The sequence below is a fragment of the Thunnus thynnus genome, chromosome 1, assembly GCF_963924715.1.
Source record: "Thunnus thynnus chromosome 1, fThuThy2.1, whole genome shotgun sequence".
NCBI classification, from domain to species: domain Eukaryota; kingdom Metazoa; phylum Chordata; class Actinopteri; order Scombriformes; family Scombridae; genus Thunnus; species Thunnus thynnus.
The window spans coordinates 16,118,402-16,141,433 of record NC_089517.1 but is presented as its reverse complement, the minus strand read 5'-3'; the positions used below and the strand labels follow the sequence as shown (position 1 = coordinate 16,141,433).

The window sequence follows — 23,032 nt, the reverse complement described above, 5'->3', positions numbered from 1 at the left end:
TGTGGCACAGCATTTCAAAACCACATGGCCTCAGCCCAACAATCAACACAATTTCTCTCTCGTTACTGATTCACCACCATGGAAGTATTTCATACACTAAGATTTCACAGTTTTTACATGACTGACAGCCTGCATTTAAATGCGTAACCACCTACAAAGCAGATGTCAGTGGCACAAAAAAACAAATTAGACACGTTTGATTTGAAAGTTAAACTCTGGTTTATGAAAATCAAGTTGGTTGAAAACATTACCTAAATATCTGTCAAATATCTTTTAGACACATCAGTTTTTTCAGCTATATCAAAGCACAGGCTTTGCATCTGTATGCACCAGTTCCTCCAATGCATTACATATACCGTTAACTCCAATTCATGCCCCTAAAGTTTAACAACAAACTGAAGATATAGTTAAACAACTGTAGATGATGACAATGATGAAGATGACAAAGAGTGCCATCAGTCACTACATTCTGAGACCATTTTAAATAAAAACGTTCCTTTTGTATCTTACCTTCTCCAAGTGATGTGTGTGCTCCGCTGTGTGTGTGAAAGGAGTTTAAATTGTGTGGAAAAATTGTGTTCTTGTACTCCTTCAGTGGGATTAATGGTTAACACCTTCACATAAACATGCTTAACTACCTTGTTTCCTTCCTGCAAAACCAATGGCCAGTGCAGTTCCATTCTACTGATACGATCAGATGAATATTCATGAGGATGTAAATCGCTCAAACAAATCTTGTGTGTCTCATTTGGCCAAAGACTTTGCTTTAGAAAAATAAATGACAGAGAGGATTTTATATTTTGATTTTGTTTTTTATTGAAAAAAAGGGAAAACAACGTAAACAAAGAATTTCCAAATAATGTCAAAGTTCACAAGACTAATATAACTTATTGCTTTACTCATACATTCACAACCTGAATTCAATGTTATGGAACAACATGGAATAACAGAGTTTTTTTTCTTTCAGCTGTGTGACTAGTCTTACGTAACTTGGCCGAGGCACGAACCTGCGTACCACGTTTCAAGTAAATGTGACTCCAGGTGACCTAGTATTGCGATCCTTTACCGTGTCTTTTAGGATAATGAGATGTACAGTATGTTGCATTCGGCATCAATCATGTTACAGTATATACACATCGATCCCCTCCAATAAAGGAGCCCAACAATAACCCAACAGCAACTTTGCAACTTATTAGAAAAAACAAACAAACATCTTCATAAATACTGATCATATTATGACAGCAACATGTTTAAGGCAGACAAAAAATAATAATAAATAAATAAATGTTTGCAAAGCTGCATGCATGTTATCACCATTATGACTTGCATGATGTCAGTCATGTTTTATTAATGAAGTCCTCTCTTTGCTTTTGGTTGGTGTCTAAAAAATAAAAATATATTTCTGTACAGCTCTATTAGTCCATTAGGGTTAGTGTTAAAACACACACATCGTCTGGTCTTCAGAGGCCAAAGAAAAAAAACGTCCTTCTGTCCCATGTGTTCCTCAGAGAACCGTTAGGTCATGGCAGGACTTTGACTTCTGCCTAAAAGCCATCTTCTTGTTCTTGCGCGCGACCATGCGGCCCAGAAACCGCTTGGCTTTCTTGCCGATGCTCTCTCTGCGCCTGCAGCTAGCCATGCGTCGTGCGTTCTCCTCCTTGCTGTCTTTCCTCAAACGGATCTGTCTGACGATGCCCTCGAATAGGTCCTGCACATTGTGGTGGAGGGACGCAGACGTCTCGATGAACTTGCAGTCAAATACCACTGCACAAGCGCTTCCCTCTGAAATACAGAACATATAAAGAAGGAAAATCAGTACTTTGTACGGATGGACACATTAAGGAAGAAGCTTGACTAGATTTAGACTGAAAATGGTAATTGTAGAGAGCATAAATTAACCTTCAGTGGAAATAGTTACAAAACTTTGACAAATAGCATTAGTTTGCAGTGGGATTTGAATCTATGCTTGGCCTAAACCTGAGCAGTCAAGCAGTCACTAACCAGTTCTGTCAGATTTGATCATGACAGTCTCAAGAATAGCTCTTAAGCATCAAATCATTAATATTGGATGTATTTAAAGTAACCAAAAATTACTTCAAAATCCACTTCCCTTGAGCTGAAAGCTTATATTGGCTTAACATATCACACATTTAGGTTCAAATGGTTGGTTGATCACACTGACTTACCATCTACAGACACCTCTCTGGACCGCACCAGGTCACTCTTGTTGCCCACGAGGATTATGGGAATGTTTTCAGACTGCCTGGCCCGGCGCAGTTGGATACGCAGCTCTGACGCCTTCTCAAAGCTTGATTTGTCTGTCACCGAGTATACAATGATGTAGGCGTCTCCCATCCTCATGCACTGTTCCTTCAACCACTGGCTGTTATCCTTTAAGAAAGAGACAGATACCGAGTTTAGCATCATACTATTACTAATACAATAGACATGAATCAATGTACATGGAGAAACATTTCATGAATAATGTATAACTCTCACCTGTTCCCAGATGTCATACAACACAATGGATGCCTCTTCCTCATCCACCACGATAGATCTGTCATAAGTGTTTCCTGAGGAGGGGGACGGGGGGGAGAGGGGGGGATATTCTGTTACACACTGACAGAGCAAAGCATCTCTTATCTGAACAGTTTGTTGTCAATGTGTTGTCGCTTCTCTTCATACTGATTTTAGCACATTTATTTTTTTGTAGTCTACATATTCTAGCAGAAAGCTGATCACAGCGAGTGATCAAGCCATCACAGGTCTTTTTATATTTTCCTTTCATGTTATGTTATTGAATGTGTTTTGACAGCTGTACTACTGAGGGCAGGGCTGGTGCCTCTCTGTAGATGGAAATAGCAATAATCAATGCATGCACACTCTTGCGTGCAAAAATAAGAACCCTGTGTTTGTTTCTAATCCATCAGCTATAATTTACCACTGTTCTCACAGATGCATATGAATCTAGAGCCTAAAAGACTTCATGTGTACTATTTTTTAAAGAATATTCATTATCTGAAAATGCTTTTTCATGGTTGTCTTTTTGTTTTAAAACTAGAGATTGGCTCCAGTTTTTTATGCTTGACACCTCACTCATTTGACCTTATTTCTATACTCACATAATTCTGTATTGTTCAGCATGCAGCCTAAGTTAACCTATGTCATGTCTTCAAAGACAATGAACATGTTGAATTTGTGTGTGTCTATGAGTGTGTGTGGGTTGCTATAGGGTTGATGACTCATCCCCAGCATCACCATTTACCTGCTTCATCGCAGTCGTGACCAGCATCCTCAACTCCTCCAAAGACGCGAGCCAGGCTGGACTTGCCGACGCCGTGTTCCCCGAGGAGAACCACCTTGTACACCTGGGAGTCAGCTTCGCTGCTGGTGGAGATCACTGAGTCGGAGGAGTCCGACGCGCAGCTGCCCCGGTGCTGCTCGTTAGGAGAGTAGGACATGCAACGCAGGAGGTTGGACAGCTCGTCGGTTTGTCCGGTCTGTGGCATCGTGGCGCGCAGGTCCCGGTCGTCCACGGGCATGCTTCTCCGGTGTAGGTTGGGCAGATTCATAGGGAACGGCATACTTCCTCTTCTCTTGTCCATGTTCCGCAGTTTGTCACCCTTGTTCAAAGTCATTGTGCTTATACCGAAGATCTGAGGACAGATGTGCCATGCGTTAATGTTATGATCCAGGCTTATGTTTAACCACATTTTAACAGGGAAAAAGTGCGGTTTCAGTCAGGGATATAGCGGATAGTCTTTACACATGATTATCATTGTAAATCATATTGTAAATGTTGAAATTATTGCAGCTCATTTAAACAGATATGAAGACAAATTGTTTTTTTCCCCGAAATGTCAACTCTGCTCAACAAAAAAGAAAAAAAAGAAAAAGAAAAAAAAAAGAGAAACACAAATGTCTCTCCAGAAATCAAGGCACTTACTCGGTGCTGGCAATAAATCCAACGAAGTGAATCCAATAATCCTTTGTTTGAGGAGCTGTTGTTGACGAAAACTCGCTTTCGCTTCAGTCTGCCTAGAGTTGCTGCCCAGCTTATTTATACAGCACTAGGAGTGACGTCGACAGGGATTCGCCCCAGAGAATCACGTCTCCGTTTATTATAGTGGTGCGTAACGGTAACATCATACAGAGGAGGGGAGTGTATGACTGGAAGAGCTGAGGAATCTCCCTTCCGCAACGCCAAAAGGAGCTCACATCTGAGGGGGCGGCCAGAGATGAATCCTTGAAGAGGGAAAGCCCACTTAAAGCTAGAGTGATCTATAAATATTTAATATTAATTCGGGAGATACGTTTATAGAAGGTGGGATTATATCCACATGATCAAAGATGATCGATATGCAAGGTGAATGATTTTATAGAAATCTTTATTTAAGCTCGTCTTGCTTAAATGAATAATCAGTTTTGAGCTTCACTGCCTTTACAAAGTGGAGGTCATTGCTACAATAATGTAATATAATAAGAAATACATTTTAATTTGAGGGTATAGCTCCCACCCACTTAGAACAAATCTCACATTATAAAGGTCCTTAGAAAAAATACTGATTGCTATTAATTGATTCCTTCTTGTTCTGTGGCAGGCTACCACACTTGAATTCAATTTTGTGCATATGCAAAACATCTATACTTCAAATGTGGTAAAAATGCTGTAAACATAAAAAAAAATCTATGTACTCTGGCATTAATTTATCATCCATCTCCAGCTTTCCACCCACCACCTAGCTGTCTTAAAAATGAAGGCAACGCTGCACCCACAAAACCATAATGGTTTGCAGCTGCAATCCTTCTCTGCTAACAGGCTTGACCTATACCAAATAATATTTGGTTTCACTGATCCATGCCCAACGTGAATAATTCACAATGCTTTCAATCTAAATCTAAATCCATGGAACATATCACTGGAGGGAAATCTCACACAGTTCTATTGGAGCGCCAGAGTTCAGGTCGTTTTTCTATATTTTACCTCTGCATGTGTTTTGTATGTTTAATCTTCCATCCAGCATGTTTTTTTTCTCACAGAAAATGTAGCTACAGCAGTCAGCACTATGTGATCCACATGCACAATTTAATCTTCCAGTTTATTTCACGGACTGTCTCTGCATGGTGTGTTGCTGCCTCCCTGTGGCTTTAGGTGTTACATTACAAATGAACCTTTTGAACTCGCTGCCCATGTATGGGTGTGCAAACGTGTCCATGCATTATAATGTCTGCTGCATTGTCCCTAAACATGAATAAATAAACAATAAAACAAATACTCTGTAAACAAACAAATATTCTTTATATGTCAATGATACTGATGTTTGCATTTTTCCTGAATCTGCTTATCACAAGAAAATATTTGTCTCAGATGTCTTTCAAATCTACCTCACATGGTTCACTAATTATTTCTCTTGTTTTGGTGCAATCTGAAGAAAAAAAAGGAGAATTTCTTATCATTTCAAGATAAGGTGTATCATGGTGTATATACTTCTCATTTTATTTCGTCAGATAGCTGCCACAAAATGGTCTATGTGGGTTCAACATGAATCGGATCTGAATCAAGTTCTTAATATACAAGTTTTTAGGACTGTCGCTTTGGTGTTTTTTTCAAATATTTGAGGTAGTTTTGAGGCAGGTTTGTGTAAATATTATGAGAGCATTGAGACCAACCACTTTTAGCCAAATGTTAGAACAGATTTGGGTGAAACGTCACTTGATTTCCCAACAGAGCATTTATGTTTGTATATAAGGTACCTGCCAGGGTACAAAATGTACCTTGGCTGATTTATAGATATTATTTACTTTATTTTATTGTTTACATGTTGTAAAATGTTTTTTCCCCCTCTCATCGCTTGTCTTTGTTTTTTTTTTTTTTTTTTTTTTAAATCTATTTTATATAGTTTTTTAATCTAATTTTTATTTCACTCTATTTTATTATTATAGTTTTAAAGTCTATTTTATTTTATGATGTTTAGTAATTTTGAGGGAAGCCAGTTTATTAACGTTAATATTCACATTTATTTAAATAATCTATTACTAACTGACCCTTTCTGTGAGACTTACGAGGCTGTGGTGTCACTGAACTGCAGCAGCCTGTGTTCTGTCATGTGTTCACTTGACCTCTAGACGGCAGTGAACAACAAACAGCTTTACATCTAAATTTGCAGGTGCAGATAATGCAGTATAATACAGAGTTGGTTCCTGCTCTACTGCTTTTTACTGAGGGCGAATTTATAGTAAATGCTGCAGGAGTGGCATGAGTAGAAAGTTTTTTTTTCATATATTTTTATTTTTTATCAATTCATTTACAAACATTAAGGCACAGAAAACTATAATAACAATAAACACCTCTTAACATACAAGGCACATTGATAAGAAAGTTAAATTATATAAAATAATAATATTATAACGTAAATAATAGTAAATAAATGCAATTTAAAAACAAATTAATAATAATAATAATAATATCTTGAGTGGGCGGTAACTCACTTCAGGAAACCGGAAGTCAACCCTTTAAGCGTCACACTGCGCCTGCGCGTTCCTCTCGTGTCTTCGACCTCTACTTACAAACCGGTGAGAGCAAACTAACCTCCTCTGTCACAAGACGTGTTTCAGTAAAAATTAGCGTTGTGTCGCTTCTTTGTAACTCAATATCTTTTTTTAGCTTTATTAATCACAGTGCTGCTCTTTTCTTTTGAAACCCTCAGCCAAGCTAGCTCGTTTTCAGCGACCTTGTTCGGTTTGCAGCTCGTCTTGACCTTAACCGCTAAAGTTACTTGTATGTGTGTGTCCCCGCTTTACTTGGCACACTTTGTACTTTGTTATATAACAAGCTAGTTGGGAGTCAACTAACTGAATCTGTTGCTTTATTGTGTTTTTTGTTTGTGTTTCTGTGGACAGCAGACGCTGAATCACCGCCAGCTCCTTTGGTTGACCTGAAGTCCAGTCGTTATGTATGCCTGCGCTAAGTTCGTCTCCACGCCCTCTCTGGTGAGTTCAATGAATGAATGAATGGATGAAGATAACAGCTACATGAACTGTTTCACTCTTTTTAAATGGCTGTTGGTTGTTAGCTGCTAGTCTGTGTTCAGGGCTAACAATCAGTAGCCATCTGTGACCCTCTGCTAAAGTTAGCTAGTGTTCACACCTGCAAGGGCGTCCTGGCTTTGAACCTGTATGAGGGCAAAACCCAACAATATTATATGAATCAGTATTACCTAGACTTTATCTAGATTTGGTCACTGTTGGTGTTGCCACTGCTTTATTTCAGCTATACTTATATTTATTACAAGGTTAATGTCATTGTAGATGAAACGGCATGCCCATGATGTCTTGAGCTGAACTGATGTATTACTTTATTATTAATCATGTAGAAGTGAGTATAACATGCGGGTAAATCTCTTAATAGTGCACAACTGCTATAACAAACGTATCATCTTCTGCTTTTTTTTTTTTCTTGATACAGGTCCGTGCTGGATCTCGGGCACTGTACAGGCCGCTGTCTGCAGCAGTAGTGTCAGATGCCAGGAAAGCAGAGGTGAGCAGTTGCCTGTCCTAATTATTTTAACTGATTTCACATTATCGAGTGTCCATTAATATGAAGGTGCAGTTACATCGATGGTCACATACAGAGTTACCAGGAAAAATAGAATAAAATAAACCTTTACATCATAATGCAATCCAATACAACAGTGCTATAATAAGTTGTGTAATTTCTTCATGTATTCTAATCTAATTTTATTAGTTGGGTTTGATTTGTAAATTTTAATCCCCAGTACTCAAGAGACAAGACCTGAGGCAGCATATTAGAACATTGTGTGCTATCTCCATCAGAAATAAACTTGACTCAGGTGACGTGCTGCTACACTGTGTGTTCAAGCCTGATTAGAAGGTGAAGGTAACAAACCACTGAATGGTGCGGATTCACACACTCTAATGACAGCAAGCTACCATGCAGGTTGCTGGCCTGACCATTGGGAGGAGTTTGGGGTTTAGTGTGGTGCCCAAGGACACTTTGACATGTAAGGAAGGAGGAGCGGGGGATTGAACCTGTTATTAGTAGATGACCCACCTTACCCCCTGAGCCACAGCCGCCCATCCTCATAGGTTACTACCTTTCGTAAGGAATGCAACTCTGTATCAGTACTGAAAAGTTTCCTTTGACTTGTTCAATTTGGAGAAACTTAAGTTCATGCTACAGCCAAACCTTGACCCCCCAAACCTGTCTGCGTTATGATAGATGTGTTAAGTATTCCAGACAAATGCATAGAGCAGCACTAACTTGCATGTCAGCAGACAGTGAAATAAGAGGTGACTAGCATTAAGCAGCAAGACTCTCTGCTGGTATATTGTTGTTTTTTTTGTTTTGCTTTAGCCTAGAATATGTTAAAGAAATTTTATATAACAATTGCGGTATCACACATTTTATTATACTGTCCTCTATTTATTAACTAGTTCTGCTGTACAGTGTTATTAGCAATTAACACATGCATTGTTCTTTTTTTTTCTCTGTCTTGTATTTTGTACTTACACTTATCCAATAGTTCTTATACCAAGAAGTTATTCTTTGTTGTCCTGTCTAACAGATTTGATCTCATGGGCTGAAAACCAAGTTTACACTACAGAAAATTGTTCAGTGCAGCTTTGGGGACTGTTTTTGTTTTTTACTAACCTCACTTTATCTTTGTTTTGCAGACTGCTTCCCTCCTGCCACCACAGAGTTTCATTGCCTCCCAGCAGCAGGTGGCAGTGCGTGGATTTCAGACTAGCGCTGTGAGCCGTGACATCGACACCGCTGCAAAGTTCATCGGAGCAGGAGCTGCCACAGTGGGAGTGGCTGGATCTGGAGCTGGGATTGGAACAGTGTTCGGTAGCCTTATTATTGGATATGCCAGGTAGATGAATCACTCGTCATACAGGGTTTTTTGTTAATCTCCCCCAAGAAGGGAATGTTTTTGCTCATCAGCACAGTGGCAGAAAAACCTAGCAAATAATTTCCATTTCAAATTCCAGACGGATGTGATTTTTAGCCAAAGAACAATTCATTAGATTTCAGGTGGTTTCTCTCAAACTAACAGAGGTGTACTTTATTCCAAATCCCATCAGTATGTTTACATGGTCAAGAAGTACATTTTAGGTGGAAAAAAGATTTCTTTGGGGGTATAAATATATTTGAGAAGTACTGAGCATTGTTAGATGTTTGTGCTTCTAGTTATTGGTGTAAATATTTAATCACGTATCCCACACAGGGAACAAAATTGGAAGACACAGGGGTTCTCTGCTCATTTAAATGTCTTGCCAGTTGCACTTGTAGCACTTTGTACCTCCAATCTGTCTCAACTGTCTCACTTCGTCTCAACAGGAATCCCTCTCTGAAGCAGCAGCTGTTCTCCTACGCCATCTTGGGCTTCGCTCTCTCTGAAGCCATGGGTCTCTTCTGTCTGATGGTTGCTTTCCTCATTCTGTTCGCCATGTAAACCAGTTAGGCATTTGCTGTAAAGGGATACATCACAATGTTAATGAGCAGTTCGGACGCCCATGAATGGTACTGTGACTTCAGCTAATCGTGTGGCTTTAGGTGACATCGGTGTTTCTTAAATGATTGTGAACCCACTGATGTATGAAACTCTGGCAAACCAAAGTCATTCTTTGACACTGGTTTTCCCAGTATATTGTATATTTAATCAAATGTTTTTGTTAAACATGGAACCAATAACAGAAGTAAAACATTTGATTCATGTGTGTCTGTTCATTTTTACTGGGGTGTTCTTATGTTTGAGTTATTTTTGTATGTTGATTTAGACACAAAAATGGTGACACCTTGAAGTCCCCCTCCACTCAAAAATTTGTTTTGCTTGTTATTTCACTTGAATGCCTGAACTTAACTAACCTAGAGTGAAGTAGGAGACATCTTATGTCCAGTGATTTTTAAAGAAAAAATATTGGTAGATTCTGTATTTTTTTCAATGAGGAAGACAGAGTGACAGTCATTTTAAGAAATTTCAACCAGGTAATTTAACTTTTTTGTGGAAAATCATATCACAGACACATTATTGTTAAAAGCTGACTATTATTCATCTCAAAACATTTCTGGAGGGGATATTTAAAACCCTAATAGTTTCTTGGCTGTGACCTGGAAGCTTCACTGGATATTTTTCTCTTAACAATACCAGTTAAATTACTACATGTAGCTAGCTAACTCATTAAGTTTCAAAACTCACCTGTGAGAGATTGATGATATCATTTTCATTCTGCATTAATGTTTATAACTCAAATACCCCCAAAATGATTGTCAGTCTTCTTCAACATCCTGGTTAGCTAGCTAACCTAGCGAAAATTAGAATTAGTTGACCCTTTTCTGATCTGGTCACATTGTATAACTTATGTAAATGTAAGGGGACCCATTAGATAGTATGGAAACCCATTCCTGCCAATAGAGGGGAAAAAAGATGAAAACTTAGCCTTGATTTAAAAAAAAAAAACGCCCATGGTAAGTCAAAATTATAGTTATGACTTTTTATCTCATAACTTTGACTTTATATCGCAATTATGACTTTTATCTCATAATTTAAACTTTTTATGACATCTTTTTTTTTTACTTTATAATTTCCGCTTTTTATCATAATAAAAACTTTTTATCTCATAATTTTGACTTTTCATATCATAATGATGACTTTATATCATAAGTTTGATTTACCATGAGCATTTTTCAAGCCTTCATCTTTTTTTTCTTTAACTGGCAGATATGAGCTTCCATAAGATACATCCATGGTTTGTATAGTCAGATGTATTTAGTGATCTCGTAGTTGTGATGTCTCTGCTGCTCAGAGCTGTGCTGAGTGGGACTGTCCGGGTAAATAATGGATATAAAAAATTACTTTCGCCCCGGACAGACATATTACCATTCCGGGAAGAATATAGACATCTGTGGGCTCACTAAAGTGTATTTGAAGATGCTGAATAACTTCAAAAATTGCGTTTTGATTTTTCGTCGAAGGTTTGAGTTGGGAATCTGATGTGACTTCATCACGACTAACGTATGAAGGTCACAAATAGGGAAAAGTTACTATTTTCTGACACAAAAAGTTGCTTTTTACCAATTAGCTCTCCGTAAAGTCAAGGGAAGAAGCGAAGGGTGTGTTTTCGTAATAACAACCTAATAAATATCCCAACACTGACGCTGCAACTAAAAAAGTCCCAACGCTTTGTTTTGTTTTGTCGGGTGGAACTAAAGAAGCACAGTCCAAGGTGAGGGGGGACGGATTTAAGGAACGTACGTGTCAGTGTTTATTTTTTTGTCCGTGGTTTATGAAAGGAATTGATTTAGTTTTGATCATACTCCGACATGTCAATTAGGTGGTAAGAAAAAGCGGAAAACGAATGTTCAATTACATGTTTTCAGTACATAAATTTTGTATTGCATGGAGGATAATTAGCTCCAAAACTGGAAAGCTAACGCCAAGACATCTGTGGTGGTCAGACAACTGTCACACTGGTCCCGATGTTGTTTTACAGCTGAACAGACAAAAAGAAGCCACCAACACTCGGGTAAACTAATATTAGGGAAAGCATTACATGTATAGGCTATTATCTGTGTTTCACTCTGGTTTATAGCGATACGCTGTGTTTTATATCAGCTACATTGTATCACAGCTCCTGCCAAATTAGACATTTCACATTTAGCTTTTTAATCCTCTATTCTTCAAAAGCACATCATTACTTTTTGAGTCCAAGTTTCATACAGACTTTGCCCCATTATATGTGTTTGTGTGAGTAACTTTAGGACTCAGTATTATTGAACTGATAAAGAAGAAATTGAATGATTTACACCTGAGATATAAACACTATGTCGGTAATTCTGTGTTATACAAAAACTATGGCCAGCTGCAATAAGTCATTTTGAAACAATATTTTGTCTGTGAATCTTGTATGCCTAAGGAGCTCTGGCATACATTTCACCATGTTTATCCCTATAACTAAATATACCTGCAATCTATTCTCAACAGTATAGACTTTACACTCAATATCCACCAGGGGTAGCAAGTACACAAGACACCACAGCAGTTATTCAGCTGGTGACTAGAAATTGAAATTACACTTAAAGTGGTTTTTGGTCGGTTTACTGTTAAGCTGGAAATACAATGCAAACATCACTTGAATGTGTTAGGTCAGCAGGTGTAAGTTTTTTGAGTTATTTACTCTTGTTATTGTGGTCCAAATGAGTTGTGCATGAATGTAGGACTCTCAGCTTTAAATCAGGATATGTCCCCACGTTCCATTAGCAAAACAATCTGAGTGTTGTCAAACTTTCCTATGAGTTCCTGCATAATATCTCTAGGATTTACTGCATCTCTGGGTACCATCTTCACCACAGTCTATTTGTAACAGGTAACCAAAGCACGCAAAAAGCAAAGATCTTCATGTCAACCAGTGCTGGACCATTTTGACCAGCAGTACAGTCAGGAACTTGGAGCCTTGTGGACACCTGCAAGGTAAATTATGTTTCCAACAATCATCCCTGCTCACATATGTACAGAGTTTGTACATTTTGGTCACCAGGCTTGCTTCTCTTCCACAGAGCAGTGCTCCTGGACCCTCACTCCTGGCAATATGGGGTCTTGCTCAACCGCTTCACTACAGTGACAAACATCAAACAGATTCTCCAATCACAGGGCTTTTCCACACTGCTACCTCAAACAGATGCCTCCACGTTGCTCTGTGATGCCCCCACAGTGTCCAATTCTAAAAACCAAGCAGAAAAATACACTGTTTTGCCACCTCGCTGCATCTCCAAGTGTCCCTCTGATGACTCCCACGTCCAGCTTGTTAGCAGCTCTCATGCACTCAATCAGCCGCCTCAATCAGAGCCTTCACTCAGTCTGCCCTGTTCTTCACTACAGTGCTACATCCACCCATATCCACTGCGTTTTCCCTCCCAGGCTCATAGGCCAGGACAACTGAAGCAGTACTACCTCTTGAATGCTGCCTCCCTGCTTCCAGTGCTGGCGCTACAAGTCAGAGATGGGGAGAAGGTTTTGGATCTGTGCTCTGCCCCTGGGGGCAAAGCCTTAGCCATAATGCAGTGTGCTACCCCAGGTAAAATAGCTATTTTAGTGGACTTGACTAACTTTAAAATTTAATCTATTTTATGTAAAAACACACTGCTCCATAGAGTGGGTTCAGTATCATTTAAAAACAAGGCAATCAAATAAAAGAATGCTAATCCAACTCATAAAAGACTGAGTGTTTACATCAAGTCAAAACTTTGCAATAAAATATGACATACTGGCATTTTATATTTATAATACTCAATATTAAACTTTAATTATTAACTCATATAGTTATTAAATATGAATACCTTTTCCAGGATAGAGCTTTCTACATCTTAGTTAAATGTGTTCAGCTTTGTTTTTAAACATTTAAAGCATGCTTTGCATATAAGTTTCTGCAGTCGATTCTAAGGAATAGTTTTGTCTGCCTTGAATAGCCCATTAAATAGCCCATTTGCATTGAATACAGATAATAAGTAATGCTGTCCTGTGCTATGTTCCAGCATTTCTCTGCTGTAATGAACCAGATCCTCACAGACGGGACTGGCTGGCTAAAACCCTGGAGTCTTTTCTGCCTCACTCATTAAATAGCCAAGTGATTGTGTCTGCACAGGATGGACGGTCTTTTGGGCAAAGCGAAGCGGGAGCATATGATAAGGTGGGGAGAGGACTGCTGTCATGTTTACGACATGATTGAATTGTACTTCAGTATCCAACAAATTAAGGTGACACACTTCTTAGTGAAAGCCATGGTTAGAAATGAATTTGAACAGCAAGCCTTTGAACAGTAGCTAATAAACCCAGCAGAAGAGAAGAAAACCATTTATTCAAAGTAGGAGCCAGGAGGAGGCAGACGCATGGCTGGGAGGAATCAAAGGACTCAAAGTGTCTGATAATGCAGAGGATGAAAAGGTAGAGAGTAAGACATACAGTGCGAACAAAGAACCATTGAACAGTACAAACAGGCTGCACAGATTCTAGGTGTATTGGAGCAATGATATGGCTCTGTAAGTTTGTAAAAAGGACACATTTTCTGGGTACTGAGGGACAAAAATGATTTGTAGAAGATTCTTTTTTCAACCTGACTGACCATAGTTTGTCCTTTATGGCTGAGGTGCTGTGGGGAAAATATATAAAATGTGTTCGGATGATGTTCCAGACTTCCAGCATCTGTCTTTTTAACTGCTTTCACATTTATTATGTAATTAAGTTTCAAACTGTTCTTTCACTTTTGGTGTTTTTCTGTGACTTTATTTGTCTCTCACTGCTATCACGCTCTTGTCCTCTTTCGGTCTGACTCCTCACAACTCGCTCTCTGTGTCACAGGTCTTAGTCGATGCTCCGTGTTCTAACGACAGGAGCTGGCTGTATTCTTCCAGTGGCCAGCAGGGGGAACAGAGACTGAAGGAAAGAGCCAGGCTGCCTGTGCTCCAGGCTCAATTACTCAGGCAAGTCCTATCCTCAACCTAAATAAATGTCTGCAGTGTGTCCAAACCTTGTGATTAACTGGAATTCTTAACAAAATATTTAGTTTTTTGTGAGGATTAAGATGAAGAATTACAAAATATTTGCCTGTGTTTTAAGTGGTATACAAAATAATATAAATACTGTATGAGAAAGGACTTAAATTAATTACAATTCCAAACAGTACTATAAAGTGGAATTACATTAGATTTACTGGAAATTTGCATCATTTGTCATGGATAAAAATGGTCTGGCAACCAGCTCTTAAACACAGGAAAATTCAAAGCAACAGAAGGTAGCTAAGAGAGTTCAGTAAAGGCTGTATCAAATGTGGTCAAATTGCAGTTGTACTAGTCAAAAAATAGCCAGATTGAGGTTGAAGAAACTCACAAACGTTGTAACCATGTTTGAAATTCTTATTTATGCACTTTAAAGTTAATCCCTTGTCATGAAATTCATTATTTGTCTACTCCCTGCAGGTCTGCGCTGTCAGCGGTGCGTCCAGGGGGCATTGTGGTTTATTCAACTTGCACACTGTCGAGCTCTGAGAACTATGCTGTGGTTGAGACGGTGCTGAATGACTGTCCTGAAGCTGAACCTGAAGACCTGTGGGAGGAGATTGCTGTTCCTTTATCAAACTGCTTCACATTTAGTCCAGCTCACCATGGTCATGAACAGACACCTCACAAGCCATCCCTGCAGCCACAGTATGGTACCGTGTCCTCTTACCACCACAGACTCGGCATTCTAGTGGTTCCTCAGCCTCACAAGACTTGGGGACCCATGTTTTTGTCTCGGATTAGAAGGAAGAAATAGTGTGTATCTTTCCTGAGCAGAAAAGATGTGTGAAAGCAAATGGTTACACTTCCACATTTCATATGTACAACTTTTGTTTGTTTGTTTTTTAGATGCAAAATACCTCACTCAACTGACTTTTAACTCTCACAAACCCACTCATTTGTCGCAGAGTCTCCACAGTGCCATCCTGTGCCATCTATAGGACAAGAAAGAAACAAAAGCAGCAGTTTAGACCTACTGTTGTATACATGTCAGTGTCACCACCTACAGTAAAAAAATAGTAATAATTATTGCTGGTTTTACACTTGAGCCACCTGCAGTAAATGAGTGTTAAAGCTTTTCTTGTTAAAAGCTGCTGTTTACTTTTTATAGAAGGAGATTTTACTGATAACACATTTACTACCTGTTGGCTAACAACATAAAACAATATATAAAAAGAATAACAATCACATTCACACTAAGCTCCAGTGATCTGCATCAAAAGCAGACCTTAGACCTTCTTTTCACCCCTTTTTTATTTATTTTACTGTATTTATTGGTTATAACCCTTCCTTCCCTCTTTCCCTAAGGTATCAAGAAGGGGAGACCTCAAAAACCGAGGATACAATATGACACTCAGAGAGGTGTGAACTCTGTACCTTCCCCCAAAAATATGCTCCACCCAAGAAAATTCTTACATGTTGCCGGTTTAAACTGTAAAATATAAAGCCTACAAACACACACTCACCTTAAGATATTAATACTGCAGTTGTAACACTCATTGCCTGCAGGTGGCACACGTAAAAATTGCAGAGGCTGTTGCTTGCATGCCCTCATCTTCTACTGTTGTTACCTTTCTTTCCTATAGATGGTAAGATTAAAAATGAATCACCATTTATGCTGTAAGAACTGAGTGTGAGTTTTCTAAATACTTGTCGGAGTGATAGAGAATGAGATATTGCTACACTCAACACCATAGAAGCTGATATTCAGAATCTCCATCTTCCAAGCTTTTAGTGCATTAATTAAATTTTTATGACCTGTTGAATTAAGTCATCACTATTTTTTTTTTTTAAGTTTCTATCTGAATGCCCACAATTGATGTATTTATTGACCAGTGCAGTGTCTAAGCACCGCATCACCATTTGAAATGTCTTCAGACGTCACATAGTCTACTCAACAGGAAGCTAAAAGTTGTAGTCTGAGAGATGAGTTTAATAACAGTCTACCAGGAAATGTGAGAGCAGTAACCATATAATTAACACACAGTTCCCATCTTCACCAACTATCTCTTTCTTCATTCCTGCTATTCCCATCCCCGTACTGTCTCACTCTGAATTAACACGTTTAAGTCTCACTAGATGTAATCTTAGATCTGTCATCATACCTGCCTCCAGTGTGTTTGAGAAGGCAGTATCATCTCTTACACTGATTCATTACCTGGGTGGACTGCTCTCATGCTTGAGTGAAAAGTAGACGCTATTTCATCGCGGTGTGTCTTCTCATCCGGCTAGGATTGCTCAGACAAGAACCAGAAAAATTCCTTGGTAAGTAACTGTGGACCACAACAAACAACAATTCATATACTGTACTTTTTTGAACAAAACAGACTGACAAAGAAAGCTGTTGCAAAGACATTTATATGTGGAAACCCTTATTTCTGCCTCCCATAAGGCTGGTCCGTTTGAGAAAAGCTGCATGACACTGTCAAGGATATGATTGCTGAAATAGGAAAGCTACAAGAGCCTTGCGTCGGTTTCATCCAGCTTCTCTGAGTGGACATAGACACAAGCAATATTGGGAGCATTTATATGGCTATTTTTATTGGCTGTCCTACTTTTGCTCCACTTCTGCGTGTCTTTGAAAAGTAGCTTCAGCCTCCGATATGAGTGCATCATTACACCACAACAACAACAATGCAACTTAAAAGTAGTGAGATCTAGCGATGAAGTGGGACTTCACTGAGGCTAACCGTGTTGCTGACCTTTGCGTGAACTCTAGTTTGTTGATACTCCTCATATTGCAGTGTTTCCTCAAGGGGAGAATCTCTAAGCAGCTTTTCCTCTACTTCAAAGGGAGAGAATGTAGGCCTGCTTTGCATAATCAGGTGGGGAACAGCTTTTTGCCAGAGAGGCAGGAATTCATTTGTGGCACCGCCAGATGTAATCATTAAAACGCTAGTTATTGACAATAAGGGGAGAGGAGGAGGGGGAATTAGAGGAGGAATTGTAGAACAGTAGATAGAATGAGAAAGCGATATGGAGCATAGGATTGTCCTGAATGCCAGAGGACACTATAGCTAAGCAGGCTAATCTTGCCTGAGCTCTGTTAAACCAGAATGTCATCTTTTCAGACTGGTAACATGCAAATCTATTGCTGTGTTTGGACATGTTGATATGAAGTTAATTCTTACTTATACTTCTCCCTTTAATTTATATGTATTTCGATATTTGGTGGTATATTAACACACAATAAAGGAGTTGAAATTTAGAAAATGAGTTATTTAGGCAGCTATACTGTATACCAGTCTTACTGAAAGCCATTTAGCAGTATGTGTAGGCTTTAAAGCTCCATTTACAGCTATTAAGTGTACTGCATGGGTCAGTCTCACTGCTCTCATTAACCCCATTTCCAGCAGCAGGCCGCTGTTCTCAGCACAAAAGCTCTGATAAACCCACTACTGTGCCTGCACAGCACCAAACAGACAAAAGTTAGTGACTAACCGATGAAGAATGTTTAACATATGGCATTTTTTCCATCATATTTGTTATTTCTTGGGAGCAACTCAGTATAAGAATATACAGGAACATCAAAGTATTTGTTGTTCATGGTGCTAAAATCCAGTCAAAGTCAAACCGCCATAAAAACATCTGATATTTTGCCGCTTTGAGAAATGTTTGACTTGAAGCATTTGACATTGAATGTGCTGGACAGTTAACAAGTGGGTCTATAGATTTACTACATTTGGGGATCATTCTTTTCAAACGTCATAATTTGTCAATATTCCATCAGTGGATGTGAGAGACAAGGATTGCAGCTCTTGATTGATTGTTACATGACTAATCTCTGAGGAAAAAAACAGAATGAATAAGGCTCATGTCTTACTGTGGATTCATTGGATTGCATGCAGAAAACGCACACCGGTTTTATTCATTAGGTTCATTAAGTTAATTGTTAAAGATCTGTCTTGTCTTGAATATTTTTTTTTTTGTGCTATTTATTGAAAGACTACTAGGGAACAAAATAAATCATCATATTGCCACTTCTGGCCAGACAGGTATATGACAAATTAGTAATGTGACGCCACCTGTAACTCTTCTGAGGAAGACATAAGAACTAAATTTTGTGTAATCAAAATGTCATACATAAAACAAAAAATGGGCTCTCTATTTAATGACTGAAGAGATGCAGAACATGTTGTTTCTCCAGATGTGTGTTTTATGGCTTGGGGAGACTTCAAGTACCATCAGCACAAACAGACAATGCCAGAGGCAATTTAATGGAACAGAAGTGAAAAAGTAACTGAAACAACTTCACAGAAATCATCATACTTTCGTATGTGTCACACACAGACTCTAAATGCAAAAGAAAGTGTTTACAGATTTACAACAGTGGTCCAGGTCTATTTCCAAAAAAAAATACTGAAGAAGTATTGACTGAATGTTGGAGTACAGCAGAACTTGAATACAAGTGGTTGTTGTTTCATATTTAGATGTGCAATGTTTAGAATTTAGTGGCATCTAGTGGAATGGACTTGGCAGAAATGGAATATGTAAGGGATAATCACTGACTAGGTGTGCGTTAAGTGGTTTTAAGGTATGATGTGGAGCGGAGCTAAACATGGTTAACCGCAACATCCATGATTTGACCCCCCCCCCCCAAACCTCACCATTTCTCTCTCCCCTTGTTTCCTGTCTCTGCTGTTGCTATCTGCATAAAAATGCTAACTGCTAATTAGCTCTAAACAAAATGTACAACTGATACTGATGGGAATGTCATTATTTTGCAGGTATTTGGTTATAAAATATTGAACAATTTTAAATTTCAACCAAATGATGGCGCTAGTCTTTGCAGTCTTAGCCCCAACTCTGTGGCATCATCTTCCATCTGCTGAATCTTTGTTTTAAACTTCGTTTTAAAATCTGTTTTAAACGGCGCTTAAACCCATTTATATCAGCGTGCCTTTATATAGACCTCCCTTCCTGTTCTCTCTGTGCATGTTAGATTTTATATTGTAAATTATACAATTTTGTTAATGTATTTGTTTTAATTTTGCATGTGTGTGTGCTTGTGAAGCGCTTTGTAACTGTGTGTTTTAAAAAAGTGCTATATGAATAAATAAAGCTTTACTTACTTGCTAGAGGAGAGTCAACAATTCATCTTGAGGGGAACATGAATGTCTTTACCAAAAATCATGGCAATTTGTCTACTAGTTTTTGAGATATTTCACTCAAAACTACGAATATCACCCTCATGGTGGTACTTGAGGAAAAGCTTCTAGTGAAATATATCAGTTTGCAGACTGATATAATTCACTTGTGTGAGACAAAAAATGGTCATTTGTGAAGGAGAGATGTTCAATGTCCACTTTATGGAAGTGTTCAACTTATGAGCTAAGTCTTTTCATAAGAATGTACTAATCAAGCCTTGATGTGATGATTTCATCTACAGGGCCTAACTCTGGCTTCCAAGGTCTAATACAAGAGATGTTTTAGGCTCACGGCACCAGGCTTGGAGATAAGGTGGTAACCTTGGTTGGGTAACAATGGCTGCCTGCGTTGTGGTGTGACCTGAGCAACTCTATAAGAAATTACTGTTTTCCTGTTTGTGCTAAGTTTTTGGTATGACTGTATCCATGTGTACACTGTGCCAAAGGCTTCTCTGACATCAGATATTTGTTCTCAATAAACTTCATATATTCAAGTAAGCATCAACTGGAGCCTGTGGAGTCTCTTCAACAATTATTCAACAAGTTCAAGATTTTCCCTATCAACTAGATAAGTGGTGGTGGTTCTGAATGACAAAAAAATCAGAGGATCTCCAAGTCCACATGAGGATTCATCCTCTGCGCACCATGAATGTCTACAAAATTTCATGTCAGTCTAGCCGACAGTTCCTGAGATATGTGATGGACCGACAAACAGACCAACACTGCCATCCATCAAGCTACACTGCTAGCATGGTGAAAAATGGTTAGAAGCAAACAGAAGGTGCAAAGGCTTGTCTGACATATTTTTTTAGTTGTTTTCTGTATTTTCAAGTTCATCATTTCCTCAATATGTCCACAGTTTTCAATATGACTGTTGGGGAAATGACGACCCTTAAAGAGCACATTTAACACTAACTCCTATGTGTCATCTAATAAGCTATACTATGAAAACATGTATTGTTGTGGTTGTTTGTCCTGTAGACCTCTGTGAGCCTCAGCAGCTGCAAGGAAGGAGACATCCATAACAGCTGCATGAGAAGAGAAAGCACTGGCTTATGTAACAGACTGAAGGCAGGAGAGATTACCCTGGTCTAGACATTCATTCATCCTTTGAGGAAAAGACAGAATTGATCGGAAGATATAAAACTAAGCCTAGTCTTGAAGTGAAATGGGATTTGAAGGAGAATTGCCTGGTCTTTTTAGTTTTAAGTATCAAGCCATCATTTCTCCGCAAATGAAATGCAAATTGGAACAACAGATCAGTAAAACTGGGCATAAATATGGCAATTTAGGATGTGGGTTTACACCACAGACCACTCCAACAGTTACCTCTAACAATAGCTCACAATGTTTTCCGCTTGTGACCGCTTAAAACAGAGTTGTGTCTTCTTTTGACCCCTGTGTTTGGCAGTAGAACATCTAGACCAACCAAGACGCCTACAGATTTAAAAAGATTCACTGTTTCAAAGAAAAAAAGTAAAAATTAGTGGTTAATAAGGGGAAAGCTTGATTAAAAATATCTGTAACAGAAACACTGTAGTCATTACAGCTGATAAATGAGTCCTTAAGTTATTGCCAGTGTCTTCTGTAAAACATTTACCAAAACTGTGTTTAAAAAGGAACATGTCCACACCCTTTTTTTAAATCAGAGGTCTTTTGAAAGACATGGAAAAGGAAACAAAATCACATGACCAGCTACCTTATTACACACATGGAACACAGGAAAGAACTTCAGAGCTGTAGGCTCAAAACTTCTCCAGTCACACTTAAAAATGTGGTCTTGAGACATGACTTGGACTTGACTTACGTGACCAGACTTGAGAGTTGAAAGCAAAAATATTCAACTCTCAGGTTTTGACCTGGTCCCAGAACAATTGAATATAAATAAGTCAGTGTAGGCAGGCCTTGCACCGTCTCACACCTTGAATATTGAATGATCAAGCCTGTGCCAAAAAGACATAGCTAAAACACTATTAACACAGGTTGAAAATGAAAATGTTCACGTTATGTCAGCAGCGTTCAAAGACCAGAGAGACTTGCAGCTTGACTTAAAATTTGCTTGAAGACTTGTGACTTGACGTGAACTTTACCTCAAAGACTTTAGACTTGATAAGACTGAAGACTTGACATGAATTTGCCCCAAAACTAATAAAAGCTCTACAGAACTAATTAGCAGCCTAGAAAAACAGCCCTATTTTATTCACATTGAAATGAAAACTACTACATCTTAAATGTGCAACTCTCCTCCTGTGGGGATTTTCTCTAAATTAATTTTTGCCCAATTTGAGATACATGCTTCTTAGCATGTGATAATTAAGCGCTCCCTGTGCCTAGACTGCTGGAGGCTCATGTCATCTAGCCTCTCTCCTAGTTGCTGTACATGCACCCTACCTATAAGGAACATACGCACTGCAGCCCTGTGTTAACACTTATTTGACCCCTGCACATATTCCTCCAGTAGACATGCCCAAGAATAAAATGTTCATCCAGAAAAGGTGTCCCCAAACTGAGTTGCCTCATCGCGATTCCTACTTCACTTATGTTAAACTTCCAGACTTCAAACCTTGTTGAAAAGTGGACACTCCCAGGGTGAAGGAAACGCATGAATAATAGATTCTTCACCTGAAGGAAAAAAGGGGAAAGAAAATCAGAGGGAAAAGGAATGGAGGAGCTGATTAAAACTGATAGATTTCATACGAATACTTTCAGCTTGAAACTTCATAAAAACATTAGTAGGGGATGTTATTCAAAGGATCGAATGGATGACACATCCTCAAATTAAGAATATCTTCACAGAGTGGTTTGATGTAATTTAGAAATAATGGAGTCCTCTTGGAGCCTACCTTTAAAATGCTTACATTGGATATTCAATAGTGTATTCATCATATTTTACATAAGCACTTAAGCACTTATACATAATATATTTATTATTCATATTCAGCTGGTCGTAGTGGAATGTACGCAGCTAAAAACTGTTGCAGGATGCAGGCTCTCTCTATTTTTATCACACCTGTAATTCCTGTTTCACTAAAATTTGGGCAATTTGCCTTTGAAATCTGGCACTGATGAAATTACACCTGTGACTACCTGTGCTACAGTGATAAACTGAATGAGCTACTTTGACATTTCTACGATGAGAAACACGTTTCTTACAAATAAATAGTGAGTAAGTTGGGGTTTTTTTAAACTTTAGACTTTCCAGAAAGTTTTATCTCACACATTATGAAATAATTAGTCATTGGTGCAAAGTGGGTGCTGCATCATTCTTGGATGCACACATGTTCACTGCAGGCTTATTTCCAATTAGCATGTC

The 23,032-nt window shown here is 38.7% G+C and overlaps 4 protein-coding genes across 9 annotated transcripts in view; 2 read left to right on the top strand and 2 right to left on the bottom strand.

Annotated features, from left to right (window-relative positions):
- The window catches only part of cdh16 (cadherin 16, KSP-cadherin), a 29,214-nt gene extending 28,647 nt beyond the window's left edge, over positions 1–567 (bottom strand). Inside the window, exon 1 of the mRNA XM_067586794.1 lies at positions 511–567. The gene's annotated coding sequence lies outside the window, so the exon portion shown is untranslated. The remainder of the gene's footprint in view (positions 1–510) is intronic.
- A 314-nt stretch (positions 568–881) lies between these two features.
- Positions 882–4,102, bottom strand: rrad (Ras-related associated with diabetes). The gene is made up of 5 exons (XM_067586783.1): positions 3,947–4,102; positions 3,266–3,656; positions 2,500–2,573; positions 2,187–2,391; positions 882–1,782 (listed from the first exon to the last, which is right to left on the bottom strand). Exons 2-5 carry the CDS (start codon positions 3,636–3,638, stop codon positions 1,505–1,507), a joined length of 930 nt encoding a protein of 309 aa, XP_067442884.1. The 5' UTR covers positions 3,639–3,656; positions 3,947–4,102; the 3' UTR covers positions 882–1,504.
- A 2,375-nt stretch (positions 4,103–6,477) lies between these two features.
- On the top strand, positions 6,478–9,737 carry LOC137181194 (ATP synthase F(0) complex subunit C3, mitochondrial-like). Of its 6 annotated transcripts, none has more exons than XM_067586728.1 (5): positions 6,478–6,573; positions 6,901–6,990; positions 7,466–7,537; positions 8,695–8,894; positions 9,362–9,737. In XM_067586728.1, the coding sequence occupies exons 2-5, from the start codon at positions 6,952–6,954 to the stop codon at positions 9,474–9,476; spliced, it is 426 nt and encodes a 141-aa protein (XP_067442829.1). In that variant the 5' UTR covers positions 6,478–6,573; positions 6,901–6,951; the 3' UTR covers positions 9,477–9,737. The 6 variants fall into 6 exon arrangements, with proteins under 6 accessions (XP_067442829.1, XP_067442836.1, XP_067442863.1 ...); XM_067586735.1 differs by having other exon boundaries at positions 6,489–6,573; positions 6,904–6,990; XM_067586762.1 differs by lacking the exon at positions 6,478–6,573 and adding an exon at positions 6,584–6,778 and having other exon boundaries at positions 6,904–6,990.
- A 133-nt stretch (positions 9,738–9,870) lies between these two features.
- On the top strand, positions 9,871–16,342 carry nsun3 (NOP2/Sun RNA methyltransferase 3). The gene is made up of 6 exons (XM_067586714.1): positions 9,871–11,547; positions 12,388–12,491; positions 12,578–13,095; positions 13,553–13,707; positions 14,376–14,497; positions 14,993–16,342. The coding sequence occupies exons 1-6, from the start codon at positions 11,380–11,382 to the stop codon at positions 15,327–15,329; spliced, it is 1,404 nt and encodes a 467-aa protein (XP_067442815.1). The 5' UTR covers positions 9,871–11,379; the 3' UTR covers positions 15,330–16,342.
- The last annotated feature ends 6,690 nt before the right edge of the window (positions 16,343–23,032 follow it).